This window comes from Salvelinus fontinalis, chromosome 6 (assembly GCF_029448725.1).
Source record: "Salvelinus fontinalis isolate EN_2023a chromosome 6, ASM2944872v1, whole genome shotgun sequence".
Lineage (NCBI taxonomy): Eukaryota > Metazoa > Chordata > Actinopteri > Salmoniformes > Salmonidae > Salvelinus > Salvelinus fontinalis.
The window spans coordinates 17,140,294-17,154,224 of record NC_074670.1 but is presented as its reverse complement, the minus strand read 5'-3'; the positions used below and the strand labels follow the sequence as shown (position 1 = coordinate 17,154,224).

Genomic DNA, 13,931 nt, shown 5'->3' with positions numbered 1-13,931 from the left:
GCAGGGAAGCGCAGGGAAGAGCAGGGAAGTCTGTAGAGCAGGGAAGAGTAGCGAAGTGTGTAGATCAGGGAACAGCAGGGAAAAGAAGGGAAGAGCAGGGAATTGTGAAGAACAGGGAAGAGCAGGTAAGAGCAGGGAAGGGTGTAGAGCAGGGAAGAGCAGGGAAGAGCAGGGAAGTGTGTAGAGCAGGGAAGCGCAGGGAAGAGCTTGGAAGTCTGTAGAGCAGGGGAGAGTGTAGAGCAGGGAAGAGCAGGGAAGAGCAGGGAAGTGTGTAGAGCAGGGAAGCGCAGGGAAGAGCATGGAAGTCTGTAGAGCAGGGAAGAGCGGTGAAATGTGTAGAGCAGGGAACAGCAGGGAAAAGCAGGGAAGAGCAGGGAATTGTGTAGAGCAGGGAAGAGCAGGTAAGAGCAGGGAAGTGTGTAGAGCAGGGAAGAGCAGGGAATAGTGTAGAGCAAGGAAGAACAGGGGAAAGCAGGGAAGTGTGTAGAGCAGGGAAGAGCAGGGAAGAGCAGGGAAGAGCAGGGAAGAGCAGGGAAGAGTGTAGAGCAGGGATTAGTGAATATTAGGGAAGAGCAGGGAATAGTGTAGAGCAGGGAAGAACAGGGGAAAGCAGGGAAGTGTGTAGAGCCGGGAAGAGCAGGGAAGAGCAGGGAAGCGTGTAGAGCAGGGAAGAGCAGGGAAGAGCAGGGAAGAGTGTAGAGCAGGGAAGAGTGAAGAGCAGGGAAGAGCGTAGAGCATGGAAGAGCAGGGAAGTCTGTAGAGCAGGGAAGAGTGTAGAGCAGGGAATGGCAGGGAAGAGTCAGGGAAGAGCAGGGAAGAGCAGGGAAGTGTGTAGAGCAGGGAAGAGCAGGGAAGAGTGTAGAGCAGGGAATAGCAGGGAAGAGCAGGGAAGTGTGTCGAGCAGGGACGAGGAGGGAAGAGCAGGGAAGAGCAGGGAAGAGCAGGGAAGTGTGTAGAGCAGGGAACAGCAGGGAAGAGCAGGGAAGAGCAGGGAATTGTGTAGAGCAGGGAAGGGCAGGTAAGAGCAGGGAAGTGTGTAGAGCCGGGAAGAGCAGGGAATAGTGTAGAGTAGGGAAGAGCAGGGAAGAGTGTAGAGCAGGGAAGAGCAGGGAAGAGTGTAGAGCAGGGAAGAGTGTAGAGCAGGGAAGAGCAGGGAAGAGTGTGGAGCAGGGAAGAGCAGGGAAGAGTGTAGAGCAGGGAAGAGTGTAGAGCAGGGAAGAGCAGGGAAGAGTGTAGCGCAGGGAAGAGCAGGGAAGAGCAGGGAAGAGTGTAGAGCAGGAAAGAGTGTAGAGCAGGGAAGAGCAGGGAAGAGTGTAGAGCAGGGAAGAGCAGGGAAGAGTGTAGAGCAGGGAAGAGCAGGGAAGAGTGTAGAGCAGGGAGAGCAGGGAAGAGTGTAGAGCAGGGAAGAGCAGGGAAGAGTATAGAGCAGGGAAGAGCAGGGAAGTGTGTAGCGCAGGGAAGAGCAGGGAAGAGTGTAGAGCAGGGAAGAGCAGGGAAGAGTGTAGAGCAGGGAAGAGTGTAGAGAAGGGAAGAGTGTAGAGCAGGGAAGAGTGTAGAGCAGGGAAGAGCAGGGAAGAGTGTAGAGCAGGGAAGAGTGTAGAGCAGGGAAGAGCAGGGAAGCGCAGGGAAGAGTGTAGAGCAGGGAAGAGTGTAGCGCAGGGAAGAGCAGGGAAGCGCAGGGAAGAGTGTAGAGCAGGGAAGAGCAGGGAAGAGTGTAGCGCAGGGAAGAGCAGGGAAGAGCAGGGAAGAGTGTAGAGCAGGGAAGAGCAGGGAAGAGTGTGGAGCAGGGAAGAGCAGGGAAAAGTGTAGAGCAGGGAAGAGCAGGGAAGAGCAGGGAAGAGTGTAGAGCAGGGAAGGGCAGGGAAGAGCTGGGAAGTGTGTAGAGCAGGGAAAAGCAGGAATGGGCAAGGAAGGGCGTAGAGCAGGCAAGAGCAGGGAAGAGTATAGAGCAGGGAAGAGCAGGGAAGAGCAGGGAATTGTGTAGAGCAGGGAAGAGCAGGGAAGAGTGTAGAGCAGGGAAGAGTAGGGAAGAGCAGGGAAGTGTGTAGAGCAGGGAAGGGCAGGGAAGAGCAGGGAAGAGTGTAGAGCAGGGAAGAGCAGGGAAGTGTGTAGAGCAGGGAAGAGCAGGGAAGGGCATGGAATAGCAGGGAAGAGAAGGGAAGAGCAGGGAAGTGTGTAGAGCAGGGAAGAGCAGGGAGGAGTGTAGAGAAGGGAAGAGCAGGGAAGAGTGTAGAGCAGGGAAAAGCAGGGAAGGGCAGGGAAGAAAAGGGAAGAGCAGGGAAGTGTGTAGAGCAGGGAAGAGCAGGGAAGAGCAGGGAAGAGTGTAGAGCAGGGAAGAGCAGGGAAAAGTGTAGAGCAGGGAAGAGCAGGGAAGAGCAGGGAGGAGCAGGGAAGTGTGTAGAGCAGGGAAGAGCAGGGAAGGGCAGGGAAGAGTGTAGAGCAGGGAAAAGCAAGGAAGAACAGGGAAGAGTGTAGAACAGGGAAGAGCAGGGAAAAGTGTGGAGCAGGGAAGGGCAGGGAAGAGCAGGGAGGACTAGGGAAGTGTGTAGAGCAGGGAGGAGCAGGGAAGTGTGTAGGGCAGGGAAGAGCAGGGAAGGGCAGGGAAGAGTGTAGAGCAGGGAAGAGCAAGGAAGAACAGGGAAGAGTGTAGAACAGGGAAGAGCAGGGAAAAGTGTGGAGCAGGGAAGGGCAGGGAAGAGCAGGGAGGACTAGGGAAGTGTGTAGAGCAGGGAAGAGCAGGGAAAAGTGTAGAGCAGGAAAGAGCAGGGAAGAGCAGAGAGGACTAGGGAAGTGTGTAGAGCAGGGAACAGCAGGGAAGAGCTGGGAAGAGTGTAGAGCAGGGAAGAGCAGGGAAGAGCAGGGAAGTGTGTAGAGCAGGGAAGAGCAGGGAAGAGCGGAGAGCAGGGAAAAGCAGGGAAGAGCAGGGAAGAGTGTAGAGCAGGGAAGAGTGTAGAGCAGGGAAGAGCAGGGAAGAGCAGGGAAGAGCAGGGAAGTGTGTAGAGCAGGGAAGCGCAGGGAAGCGCAGGGAAGAGCAGGGAAGTCTGTAGAGCAGGGAAGAGTAGCGAAGTGTGTAGATCAGGGAACAGCAGGGAAAAGAAGGGAAGAGCAGGGAAGGGTGTAGAGCAGGGAAGAGTGTAGAGCAGGGAAGAGCAGGGAAGAGCAGGGAAGTGTGTAGAGCAGGGAAGCGCAGGGAAGAGCATGGAAGTCTGTAGAGCAGGGAAGAGTGTAGAGCAGGGAAGAGCAGGGAAGAGCAGGGAAGTGTGTAGAGCAGGGAAGAGCAGGGAATAGTGTAGAGCAAGGAAGAACAGGGGAAAGCAGGGAAGTGTGTAGAGCAGGGAAGAGCAGAGAAGAGCAGGGAAGAGCAGGGAAGAGTGTAGAGCAGGGAAGAGTGAATATTAGGGAAGAGCAGGGAATAGTGTAGAGCAGGGAAGAACAGGGGAAAGCAGGGAAGTGTGTAGAGCCGGGAAGAGCAGGGAAGAGCAGGGAAGAGTGTAGAGCAGGGAAGAGCAGGGAAGAGCAGGGAAGAGTGTAGAGCAGGGAAGAGTGAAGAGCAGGGAAGAGCGTAGAGCATGGAAGAGCAGGGAAGTCTGTAGAGCAGGGAAGAGTGTAGAGCAGGGAAGGGCAGGGAAGAGTCAGGGAAGAGCAGGGAAGAGCAGGGAAGTGTGTAGAGCAGGGAAGAGCAGGGAAAAGTGTAGAGCAGGGAATAGCAGGGAAGAGCAGGGAAGTGTGTAGAGCAGGGACGAGGAGGGAAGAGCAGGGAAGAGCAGGGAAGAGCAGGGAAGTGTGTAGAGCAGGGAACAGCAGGGAAGAGCAGGGAAGAGCAGGGAATTGTGTAGAGCAGGGAAGGGCAGGTAAGAGCAGGGAAGTGTGTAGAGCCGGGAAGAGCAGGGAATAGTGTAGAGTAGGGAGGAGCAGGGAAAAGCAGGGAATGGTGTAGAGCAGGGAAGAGCAGGGAAGAGTGTAGAGCAGGGAAGTGTGTAGAGCAGGGAAGAGAAGGAAAGAGCAGGGTAGTGTGTAGAGCAGGGAAGAGCAGGGAAGAGCAGGGAAGTGTGTAGAGCAGGGAAGTGTGTAGAGCAGGGAAGAGAAGGAAAGAGCAGGGTAGTGTGTAGAGCAGGGAAGAGCAGGGAAGTGTGTAGAGCAGGGAAGGTCAACATCTATAAACTTCAACATATTCCCCACAGTGACCGTACGCACATATCACAACCAGAAGCCATGGATTACTGGCAACATCCTCACTGAGCTGCTGCTTTCAATTAGCGGGACACTAATCCAGATGCTTATATGAAATGTCGCTACGTCCTCCGAACGAACCATCAAATAAGCAATACAGGACTAAGATCGAATCCTACCATATTGGCTCTGACGCTCGTCGGATGTGGCTGGGCTTGCAAACTATCACAGATTACAAAGGGAAACCCTGCTGAGAGCTGACCAGTGACGCAAGCCTACCAGACGGGCCACCCCCAGATGGTGAGGGTAGGCAACAACACATCCGCCACGCTTACCCTAAACACGGGGGCCCCTCAGGATGGTGGTAGGCCTGAACGATGAGACAGCCTATAGGGAGGAGGTCAGAGACCTGGCAGAACAACCTCCCCCTTAATGTGGGCAAGACAAAGGACCTTATCGTGGACTACAGAAAACGGAGGGCAGAACACGCACCCATTCACATCGACATTGCTGTAGTGGAGCGGGTCAAGTTCCTCGGTGTCCAAATCACTAAGGCCCTATCATGGTCCAAATGCACCTACACAGTCATGAAGAGGGCACGACAATGCCTCTTCCCCCTCAGGAGGCTGAAAAGATTTGGCATGGGCCTTCAGATCCCCAAAACGTTCTACAGCTGCTCCATTGAGAGCATCCTGACTGGCTGCATCACCACTTGGTATGACAACTGCTCAGCATCTGACGCCAAGGCGCTACAGAGGGTAATGCATACGGCATAGTACATCACTGGTGCCGAACTCCCTGCCATCCAGAACCTCTATACCAGACGGTGCCAGACGGTGTCAGAGGAAGGCCCCAAAAATTGTCAAAGACTTCAGCCACCAAGTCATAGTGTTCTCTCTGCTACCGCACGGCAAGCGGTACCGGAGCGCCAAGTCTGGGACCAAAAGGCTCCTGAGCAGCTTCTAACCCGAAAGACATAAGACTGCTGAACAGTTAATCAAATGTTTGCACACTCACTAGACTCTACCCACACACTCACACATACTACACTGACACACCAACACACACGCTACATAAGCTCACACATACAAAACACACACACACACACATGCATATGTATGGCAACTGCTCGGCATCTGACCATAAGGCGCTACACAGGGTAGTGCGAACGGCCCAGTACATCACTAGGACCAAGCTGCCTGACATCCAGGACCTATAAAATAGGCGGTGTCAGAGGAAAGCCCATTAAATTGTCAGAGACTCCAGCCACCCAAGTTATAGACTGTTTTCTCTGCTACCGCACGGCAAGCGGTACCGGAGTGCCAAGTCTAGGACCAAAAGGCTCCTCAACAGCTTCTACCCCCGAGCCATTAGATTGCTGAACAATTAATAAAAATCACCACCAGACTATTTCCATTACATTACACTGCTGCTACTTGCTGTTTATTATCTATGCATAGTCACTTCACCCCTTCCTACATGTACAAATTACCTTGACTAACCTGTACCCCCCACACTGACTCTGTACCGGTACCCCAGGTATATAGCCTCGTTATTGTTATTTTATTGTGTTACTTTTACTTTAGTTTATTTGGTAAATATTTTCTTAACTCTTCTTGAACTGCACTGTTGGTTAAGGGCCTGTAAATAAGCATTTCACAGTAAGGTCTACACTTGTTGTAGTCGGCGCATGTGACAAATAAAGTTTGATTTGACACCACACACACACTCACACACATAGACACACTTTCATGCTGCTGCTACTCTGTTTATTATATATCCTGATTGCCTAGTGACTTTTACCCCTACCTACCTGTTCATACAGTATTACCTTGATGACCTCAACTACCTGGTAGCCCGGCACATTGACTTGGCACTGGAACTCCTTGTATTTGGCCTCGCTATTGTTCTCATTGTCTTATTATTGCCGTTTTTATTCAGCAAATATGTGTCTTACTTCTTAACTCTATATTGTTGGGAATGGGCTCGTAAGTTAGCATTACACTGTAAAGTCTACACCTGTTTAGTTCGGCGCATCTCACTAATAACATTTTATTTGACTTTATTTGACTTACCTAGAGGTTAGGGACAGGGGGTTGACTTGGAATTGGGTAGCAGGCCTAATTTGAGGCAAAATAGCTCATGATATTGATCATCAGTTTTTATCCTGTCTTGTATGGCCATCTAGTGAGGGTACCTGGCCTGCTACAGCCACAGTGGATTATGGGGACTGTAGTCATGTACCTTGTAAGCTCTTGGCACTGGTGTAGTCCATGCTCCAGCTGACCAGGGCCATGGTGAGGCCCAGCAGCACCAGGAAGATCCAGTCCTCCCCCAGCTTGGTCACGATGTACCGCTGTATACGAGCCACACAGTCTGGACCAACACAATAAGTTGTATTACTGTATGTGTTTAGGCCTTAATATAACTTTTACCGGGGGTTATTTACAGTGATGTAGATAGAACTAGTCCTTGTCTCTCACCTTGGCATTTGGAGTAGGGGCGTGGCTTCTTTGTGGAGGAGGTGTGGCTGAGATATGACTCCATGGTGACGGGGTTGGGATGTCGTTGGCCACGCCCCCGTCTGGCATTGACCATGTTGTTTTCTCCTGTCTGTTTCCTCCATTGTCTCTCTGTCAGCAGCCGTGTGGCTTCCCGCCTGGCAAAGCTACCCAGTTGTTCCCTGTACTCCCCGTAGAGCTGGACAGAGCAGAGACTACATTACCCAGGAAGCAATGTTAAATCTACATTACATTACCCAGAAGGCCCAGCGGGTTCCCTCTACTCGCCCATGGACATGGACAGAGCAGGATACTACATATACTTACCAAGAGCACCTCCCTGGATAGAGCAAAGACTATATAGTATTACCCAGAAACCCTTGCAGTTTCCTGTACAGAGCAGACTTCATAACCCAGAAAGCATTGCAGCTCTATTCACTACCAAGAGGCTCCCTGTAGGCCTTCTCCCCATAGAGCTGAACACTGAGGTAAAAGATTACATTAGCAAGAAAGCCCAGAAATCCCCAGGATGCAGTAGGGTTTTTTCATGTGTTGCATTGTCTTGAATTTGAGGTTAAGGAAGAAAGGCAGATGAGAGAGAGAGGAAGTGATTGGGAGTGGGAGGGCGAGAGAATCAGAGGAAATTAAAAGGGGGATCATAAATCGGAGCAGTAGAGAAAACTGGATCCGGCACAGTGGGATAGCTGGAGATAACGAGGTAGAGGGGGAATGTGCGGTGTATCTGTAAGGGATACACACCAACCTGAATACCCTGCCGCAGGCCAGAAATAGACAAAATGGGCCAAGAGATCGGAAAAACCCCTCCCTGAGAAGGAAGCTGGGCTGGACAGAAGCCAGGTTGCCAGAGGAAGAGATCCCAGGAAGACAGAACATTCCACACCTTCCTCTTCCAACACGCATGCACGGACGTACTCACGCACCCACGCTCGCACGCACGCACGCACGCACGCACGCACGCACGCACGCACGCACGCACGCACGCACGCACGCACACACACACACACACACACACACACACACACACACACACACACACACACACACACACACACACACAGGAGCTGTTCTAGGATCAGCTTTCACCACCCCACTCCTACACTTCAACCTACACAGGCTATAAAACACAACTGGACCTGGACCTGTGCTTCAAGACAAGTTATGCTTATACCTACAGTATATCTGCATACCACTAAGTTGCAACGCGTGAGTCTAAATCAGTGGAAGAACTAAATCACTGGCGCCAGACAGTCCTGTATCAGGTTCTCACAGGAGAGGAAAGCTGATGCAACCAACCTACCAGGAGGCCTACTGACAACCATGTCAGATGATACCAGGGTTGTGGAGAAATCCAATTTGATTTGATAGGAGAATTTACATTGAATTCAATTCAAATTTCAACAAGTTTGGACTGTTGGAATTAGAATTGAATTGGAATTGTAAAAACATGTAATCTTTAGAATTTAATTGGAATTCAATATTTGTACATTTCCCAGTTAATATACAAAAATTGACAGCATGATTTATTTTAAATAATATCAACTTGTATTTCTATATTTCCAGTATAGCTAAGCTGTATGAACAGTGGCATCATGAAAGCCTGAAGGAATTAAATTGGAATTGGAATTTGTCTGGTATAATATTGAATTGGGAAAATTAATTATTGAAATTTACTTGAATTGTAATTGAGAATTATTTATATTTTGTTTGAATTCAAAGACTGACCTGGAATTAGATTGTAATTAGTGGAATTAACTGGAACCCTGGATAATACAGGTGCAACTGTTGTTCATTTCAAAATCGCTTTGTGTATTTATGCAGAGTAAAAGCATTAACGATGTGACACTAGTGATTTGTGTTTCACTGTTACCCACCTCACCTGTGTTTCTAATCTGTTTCTAAATTTCTTTATTCAAAAACTCAATCATGGACACTCTTACTGACAGTTGTGGCTGCTTTGTGTGATGTATTGTTGTCTCTAACTTCTTGACCTTTGTGCTGTTGACTGTGCCCAGTAATGTTTGTACCATGTTTTGTGCTGCTACCATGTTGTGTTGCTACCATGTTGTTGTCATGTTGTGTTGCTACCATGCTGTATTGTCATGTGTTGCTGCCTTGCTATGTTGTTTTCTTAGGTCTCTCTTTATGTAGTATTGTGTTGTCTCTCTTGTTGTGATGTGTGTTTTGTCCTATATTTATATGTATTTAAAATAAAAATGTATCCCAGGCCCCGTCCCCGCAGGAGGCCTTTTGCCTTTTGGTAGGCCGTCATTGTAAACAAGAATGTGTTCTTAACTGACTGCCTGGTTAAATAAAGGTTCAATTAAAATTCCAGGGGCAATGTCTAGGCTACTTTGAGGGATTCATTTTTTGTGAACAATAAACGGTCAACAACAATAACGGTGAAATGCCTTGTGCAATGTTTCCCCTTGGTTAAACCTCTCCACTCATTCCCCATAGTGACCCTTCCCTATACCCTAATAGTTGTGCAATGTTTCCCCTTGGTTAAAACTCTCCACTCATTCCCCATAGTGACCCTTCCCTATACCCTAATAGTTGTGCAATGTTTCCCCTTGGTTAAAACTCTCCACTCATTCCCCATAGTGACCCTTCCCTATACCCTAATAGAGTGATGGAATTACAGGCTATAGTGAGGCTGGTGTTAAACACATCTAATGTTGCCAACTGTTCTTGAATGCACATCTTAAAATGTATTTTGATGTTTTGAAAGTCCTATTGCAAATGTTACTGCAAGTGAGCAAACTATCTCTACTATCTGTTGACTCCTCTTCAAAACAACACTGTATTATATCCAGAGGCTTATGAACTGCCATGCAACAAGCATTTACTCAACTGTTTTCATTCTGACACTTACACTGTAATAGCTGTACTAACAGTGGATCTATAATTCATTTAGATAAAAAACAAGTAGAACAGTGATGTCTTGCCAGGGCAAGTTGACTTGAATGTTCCCTCTCTTGAGGAAGCAATAGACATGATACTGTATTGATCACATGTACATACAGTAAGTACATAATATAAGTGAAATTGTCCCAATACTTTTGGTCCCCTAAAATGGGGGGACGATGTACAAAAAGTTATGTTCTTTTTATACTGTTTACCGGATATGTATGAAAATACCCTCATATTAAAGCTGACAGGCTGCACTTTAACCTCCTAGTAATTGTATAATTTCAAATCCAAAGTGCAGGAGTACAGAGCCAAAACAACAAAACATGTGTCACTGTCCCATTACTTCTGGAGCTCACTGTATAACCCCTCAAAAGATACATACGCATTTAACAGCTTAAGATAAATATATAATCCTGTTGCATACTGTACCTGTTCTGTGTCTGCTTTCCTGGGCATTCTTTAATGGGACTGTTCTCTCCCTGTCCTACAGTATTATATGTGACTGTAATACCAGGTCAACACTAAACATTAACAACACAACGCTATCAATCTGGGATGAACAAACAGGCAGGACAGGCAAAAAAACAGGAACCTGGGGAGTGATGACAAAAATGAGAGGGGGAGACAGAGGGTGAGAAACAGACAGTACGATAGATCGAGATCGAAAGATAAGACACGGAATGAAAGAATGAATCAACCACAGGGAGAAAAGAGTATCTCTCTGTAGAGAAAGAAAGAGAGAGAAATAGAAAGAGAGACAGCGTGAGAGAGTCTGAGACCTGTGATACATCTATCACTGAGAGCCTATCACTCTTCATCTGTCAGCCTGTGTTTGTCCTGTGTCACTGTGTGACCCTGTGTGTGGAGTCATACACTGTACACTCCACTCAATACACTGATAACCCATTCACTACTATTCCACACACATACTCACCATGCCAAATGACTCAATACGCGCAAAGCCAGAGAGAAACTAGCTCAGGGTTCAATCCTACCTATTTTTTTTATATTGAAATACATACAAGTGGTATCCAAGAAACACTCACTTCAAAACCAACCTGATGTGGGAGTTGTAAGGGCCTCTATGTGCCTCAACTAGAAGATTAACAGTCAATCACTATGTCCATCAGTAACAACACTGAACGGAAGAGAGGAGGTATAGAACCGCTTAGAATGAACAGGGAAGAAACTTTCGATGACTTTAGGGAGGGGAGAGCTGGAGAGAGGGAAAGAGAAGTAGATAGAGAGAGAAATAGAGAGGGGTCGCGAGAGACTCGGAGGGAGAGAGAGGGTTGGGGTGTAGAGAGAGACTCAGGGAGAGAAAGAGAGAGAGAGAGAGAGAGAGAGAGAGAGAGAGAGAGAGAGAGAGAGAGAGAGAGAGAGAGAGAGAGAGAGAGAGAGAGAGAGAGAGAGAGAGATAATATATTTCACTTGATTTGGCAATGTAAACATATTTTTCCCATGTCAATAAAGCCCCCCCCCCCCCCCCCTTGAATTTAATTGAGAGAGAGACTCACAGAGAGAGTGAGAGCTGCTAACAGATTCAGAGAGTGAAGGGCAGGGTGACATTCAGAGTTAATTAAAAAAGAATAATAACAACAGATTCCTGGGTCCCTGGTGAGTGTGTGTCTGTGTGGTGCCCCATGTCCTAATCTCTGCATCTGTCCGTCAGTGACTGGGGCAGATTATATTATTAACCTTGTGTCCCAAGACAGGGCTATATTGTCATATATATTGCTGACCACACATGCACATGCACGCACGCACGCACGCATGCACGCACACACACACGCACGCACACACACACGCACGCGCGCGCGCATGCACACGGGTAATACATGGGTAATCTATAATACCAAGGTACGGGAAACCCACCCCTGTAGAAAATCATTGGCTCCAATAACAACACTCCCGTAACAATTTAGAGCATGCAAGTAAACCCTAACAGACAACCTGTAAGGATAACCACACTGTTTTAGGACTTCACCTATAAGGATAACCACACTGTTTTAGGACTTCACCTATAAGGATAACCACACTGTTTTAGGACTTCACCTATAAGGGTAAAACCACACTGTTTTAGGACTTCACCTATAAGGGTAAAACCACACTGTTTTAGGACTTCACCTATAAGGATAACCACACTGTTTTAGGACTTCACCTATAAGGATAACCACACTGTTTTAGGACTTCACCTATAAGGGTAAAACCACACTGTTTTAGGACATCCCCTATAAGGGTAAAACCACACTGTTTAAGGACTTCACCTATAAGGGTAAAACCACACTGTTTTAGGACTTCACCTATAAGGGTAAAACCACCCTGTTTTAGGACTTCACCTATAAGGGTAAAACCACACTGTTTTAGGACTTCACCTATAAGGGTAAAACCACACTGTTTTAGGACTTCACCTATAAGGGTAACCACCCTGTTTTAGGACTGCACCTATAAGGATAACCACACTGTTTTAGGACTTCACCTATAAGGGTAAAACCACACTGTTTTAGGACATCCCCTATAAGGGTAAAACCACACTGTTTAAGGACTTCACCTATAAGGGTAAAACCACACTGTTTTAGGACTTCACCTATAAGGGTATAACCACACTGTTTTAGGACTTCACCTATAAGGGTATAACCACACTGTTTTAGGACTTCACCTATAAGGGTAAAACCACACTGTTTTAGGACTTCACCTATAAGGATAACCACACTGTTTTAGGACTTCACCTATAAGGGTAAAACCACACTGTTTTAGGACTTCAACTATAAGGGTAAAACCACACTGTTTTAGGACTTCACCTATAAGGATAACCACACTGTTTTAGGACTTCCCCTATAAGGGTAAAACCACACTGTTTTTGGACTTCACCTATAAGGGTAAAACCACACTGTTTTAGGACATCCCCTATAAGGATAACCACACTGTTTTAGGACTTCACCTATAAGGGTAAAACCACACTGTTTTAGGACATCCCCTATAAGGATAACCACACTGTTTTAGGACTTCACCTATAAGGATAACCACACTGTTTTAGGACATCCCCTATAAGGGTAAAACCACACTGTTTTAGGACTTCACCTATAAGGGTAAAACCACATTTTTAAGGACATCCCCTATAAGGGTAAAACCACACTGTTTTAGGACATCCCCAAGAGTCAATGTTTCATGCACCATAGTTTAAAGGTAATATTCCAAACTCTGTGCAATATCTCTTCGCACATATCTTAAACACAATGTACATGTTTTCTTTAGTTGATTGAATGAAATATTGATTTTCTTAAGACATTTATATGCCAAGCAGTTTAAATTGAGAACATAACATTTTTTGAGAACACAAAATTGAGACCACTTGGCCACATGTAAATAAATATGTAACATTCTAACATAAACAATGTCAACATGACTTCTCAATAATTGGCAATTATGTGATGTTATAACATAATAAAGAAACATAAATAGGACTAGTAAAATATCAAGAAAGGTCTTACCAGAATCTGGTCTAAGTTCAGACCTGTCTGAAAAGTGTTGATGCGCTCCTGCATCTTCCCTCCTCTCTTCTCAGGTGCTGTGTGATGTCACTCTGTCCTTCCTCTCTCTAATATACATTGTATATAACCTCTATCTGGATGTTACATCTGTCCTTTCTGTCCTTTAAGACATCCTTGTAAGAGTGACTGTACCTGCCTTCTTTTTGTCCAAGGGGAGGTAGTACAGTATCGTCCCCAATGACTTACAGGTATGGTCAATTAAGTACAACACACACACACACACAGTCTTGTTTAACTAGCCTTGTGAGGACGCACAATTCAGTCCCATTCAAAATCCAATTTTCCCTAACCATTAACCCTAACCCTGAACCTAACCCTAGCTCCTAACACTAACCCTAAACCTAATTCTAATCCTAACAGTAATTCTAACCTTAACCCTAAACCTCCTAGATATAGCATTTGACCTTGTAGGGGCTAACAAAATGGGTTGACAATAGGTTGTCAACAGCTATTCATTCTCCTAGGTCTATTCCCTATAAGCCAGTTGGCCAGTCAGCCAGTCAGTCTAGGAGACTCCAGCTATCCAGTCCAAGATTATAAAACTAACTAGGGACACTTCGCAGGGCATGAATGGAAGTAACCAACAATGCAGCTAAAAAAAATAGAGTTAAAAAATATTTACCAAATAAACGAAAGTAAAAGAAAATTTAATCAACCAAAAAGTAACACAATACATTTTCATAACAATAACGAGGCTATATACAAGCGGTACCAGTACAGAGTCAATGTGCAGGGTACAGGTTAGTCGAGATAATGTGTAAAGTGCAGAGATAATAAA

The 13,931-nt window shown here is 46.6% G+C and overlaps 1 protein-coding gene across 1 annotated transcript in view; it reads right to left on the bottom strand.

The window, feature by feature from the left end:
- The window catches only part of LOC129857199 (chloride channel protein 1-like), a 49,927-nt gene extending 36,581 nt beyond the window's left edge, over window positions 1-13,346 (bottom strand). Inside the window, exons 1-3 of the mRNA XM_055925218.1 lie at window positions 13,094-13,346; window positions 6,654-6,870; window positions 6,415-6,546 (exon numbers count right to left, since the gene is read on the bottom strand). Coding sequence (XP_055781193.1) covers window positions 6,415-6,546; window positions 6,654-6,870; window positions 13,094-13,147 — 403 coding nt within the window. The 5' untranslated portion in view covers window positions 13,148-13,346. The remainder of the gene's footprint in view (window positions 1-6,414; window positions 6,547-6,653; window positions 6,871-13,093) is intronic.
- Window positions 13,347-13,931: the final 585 nt, after the last annotated feature.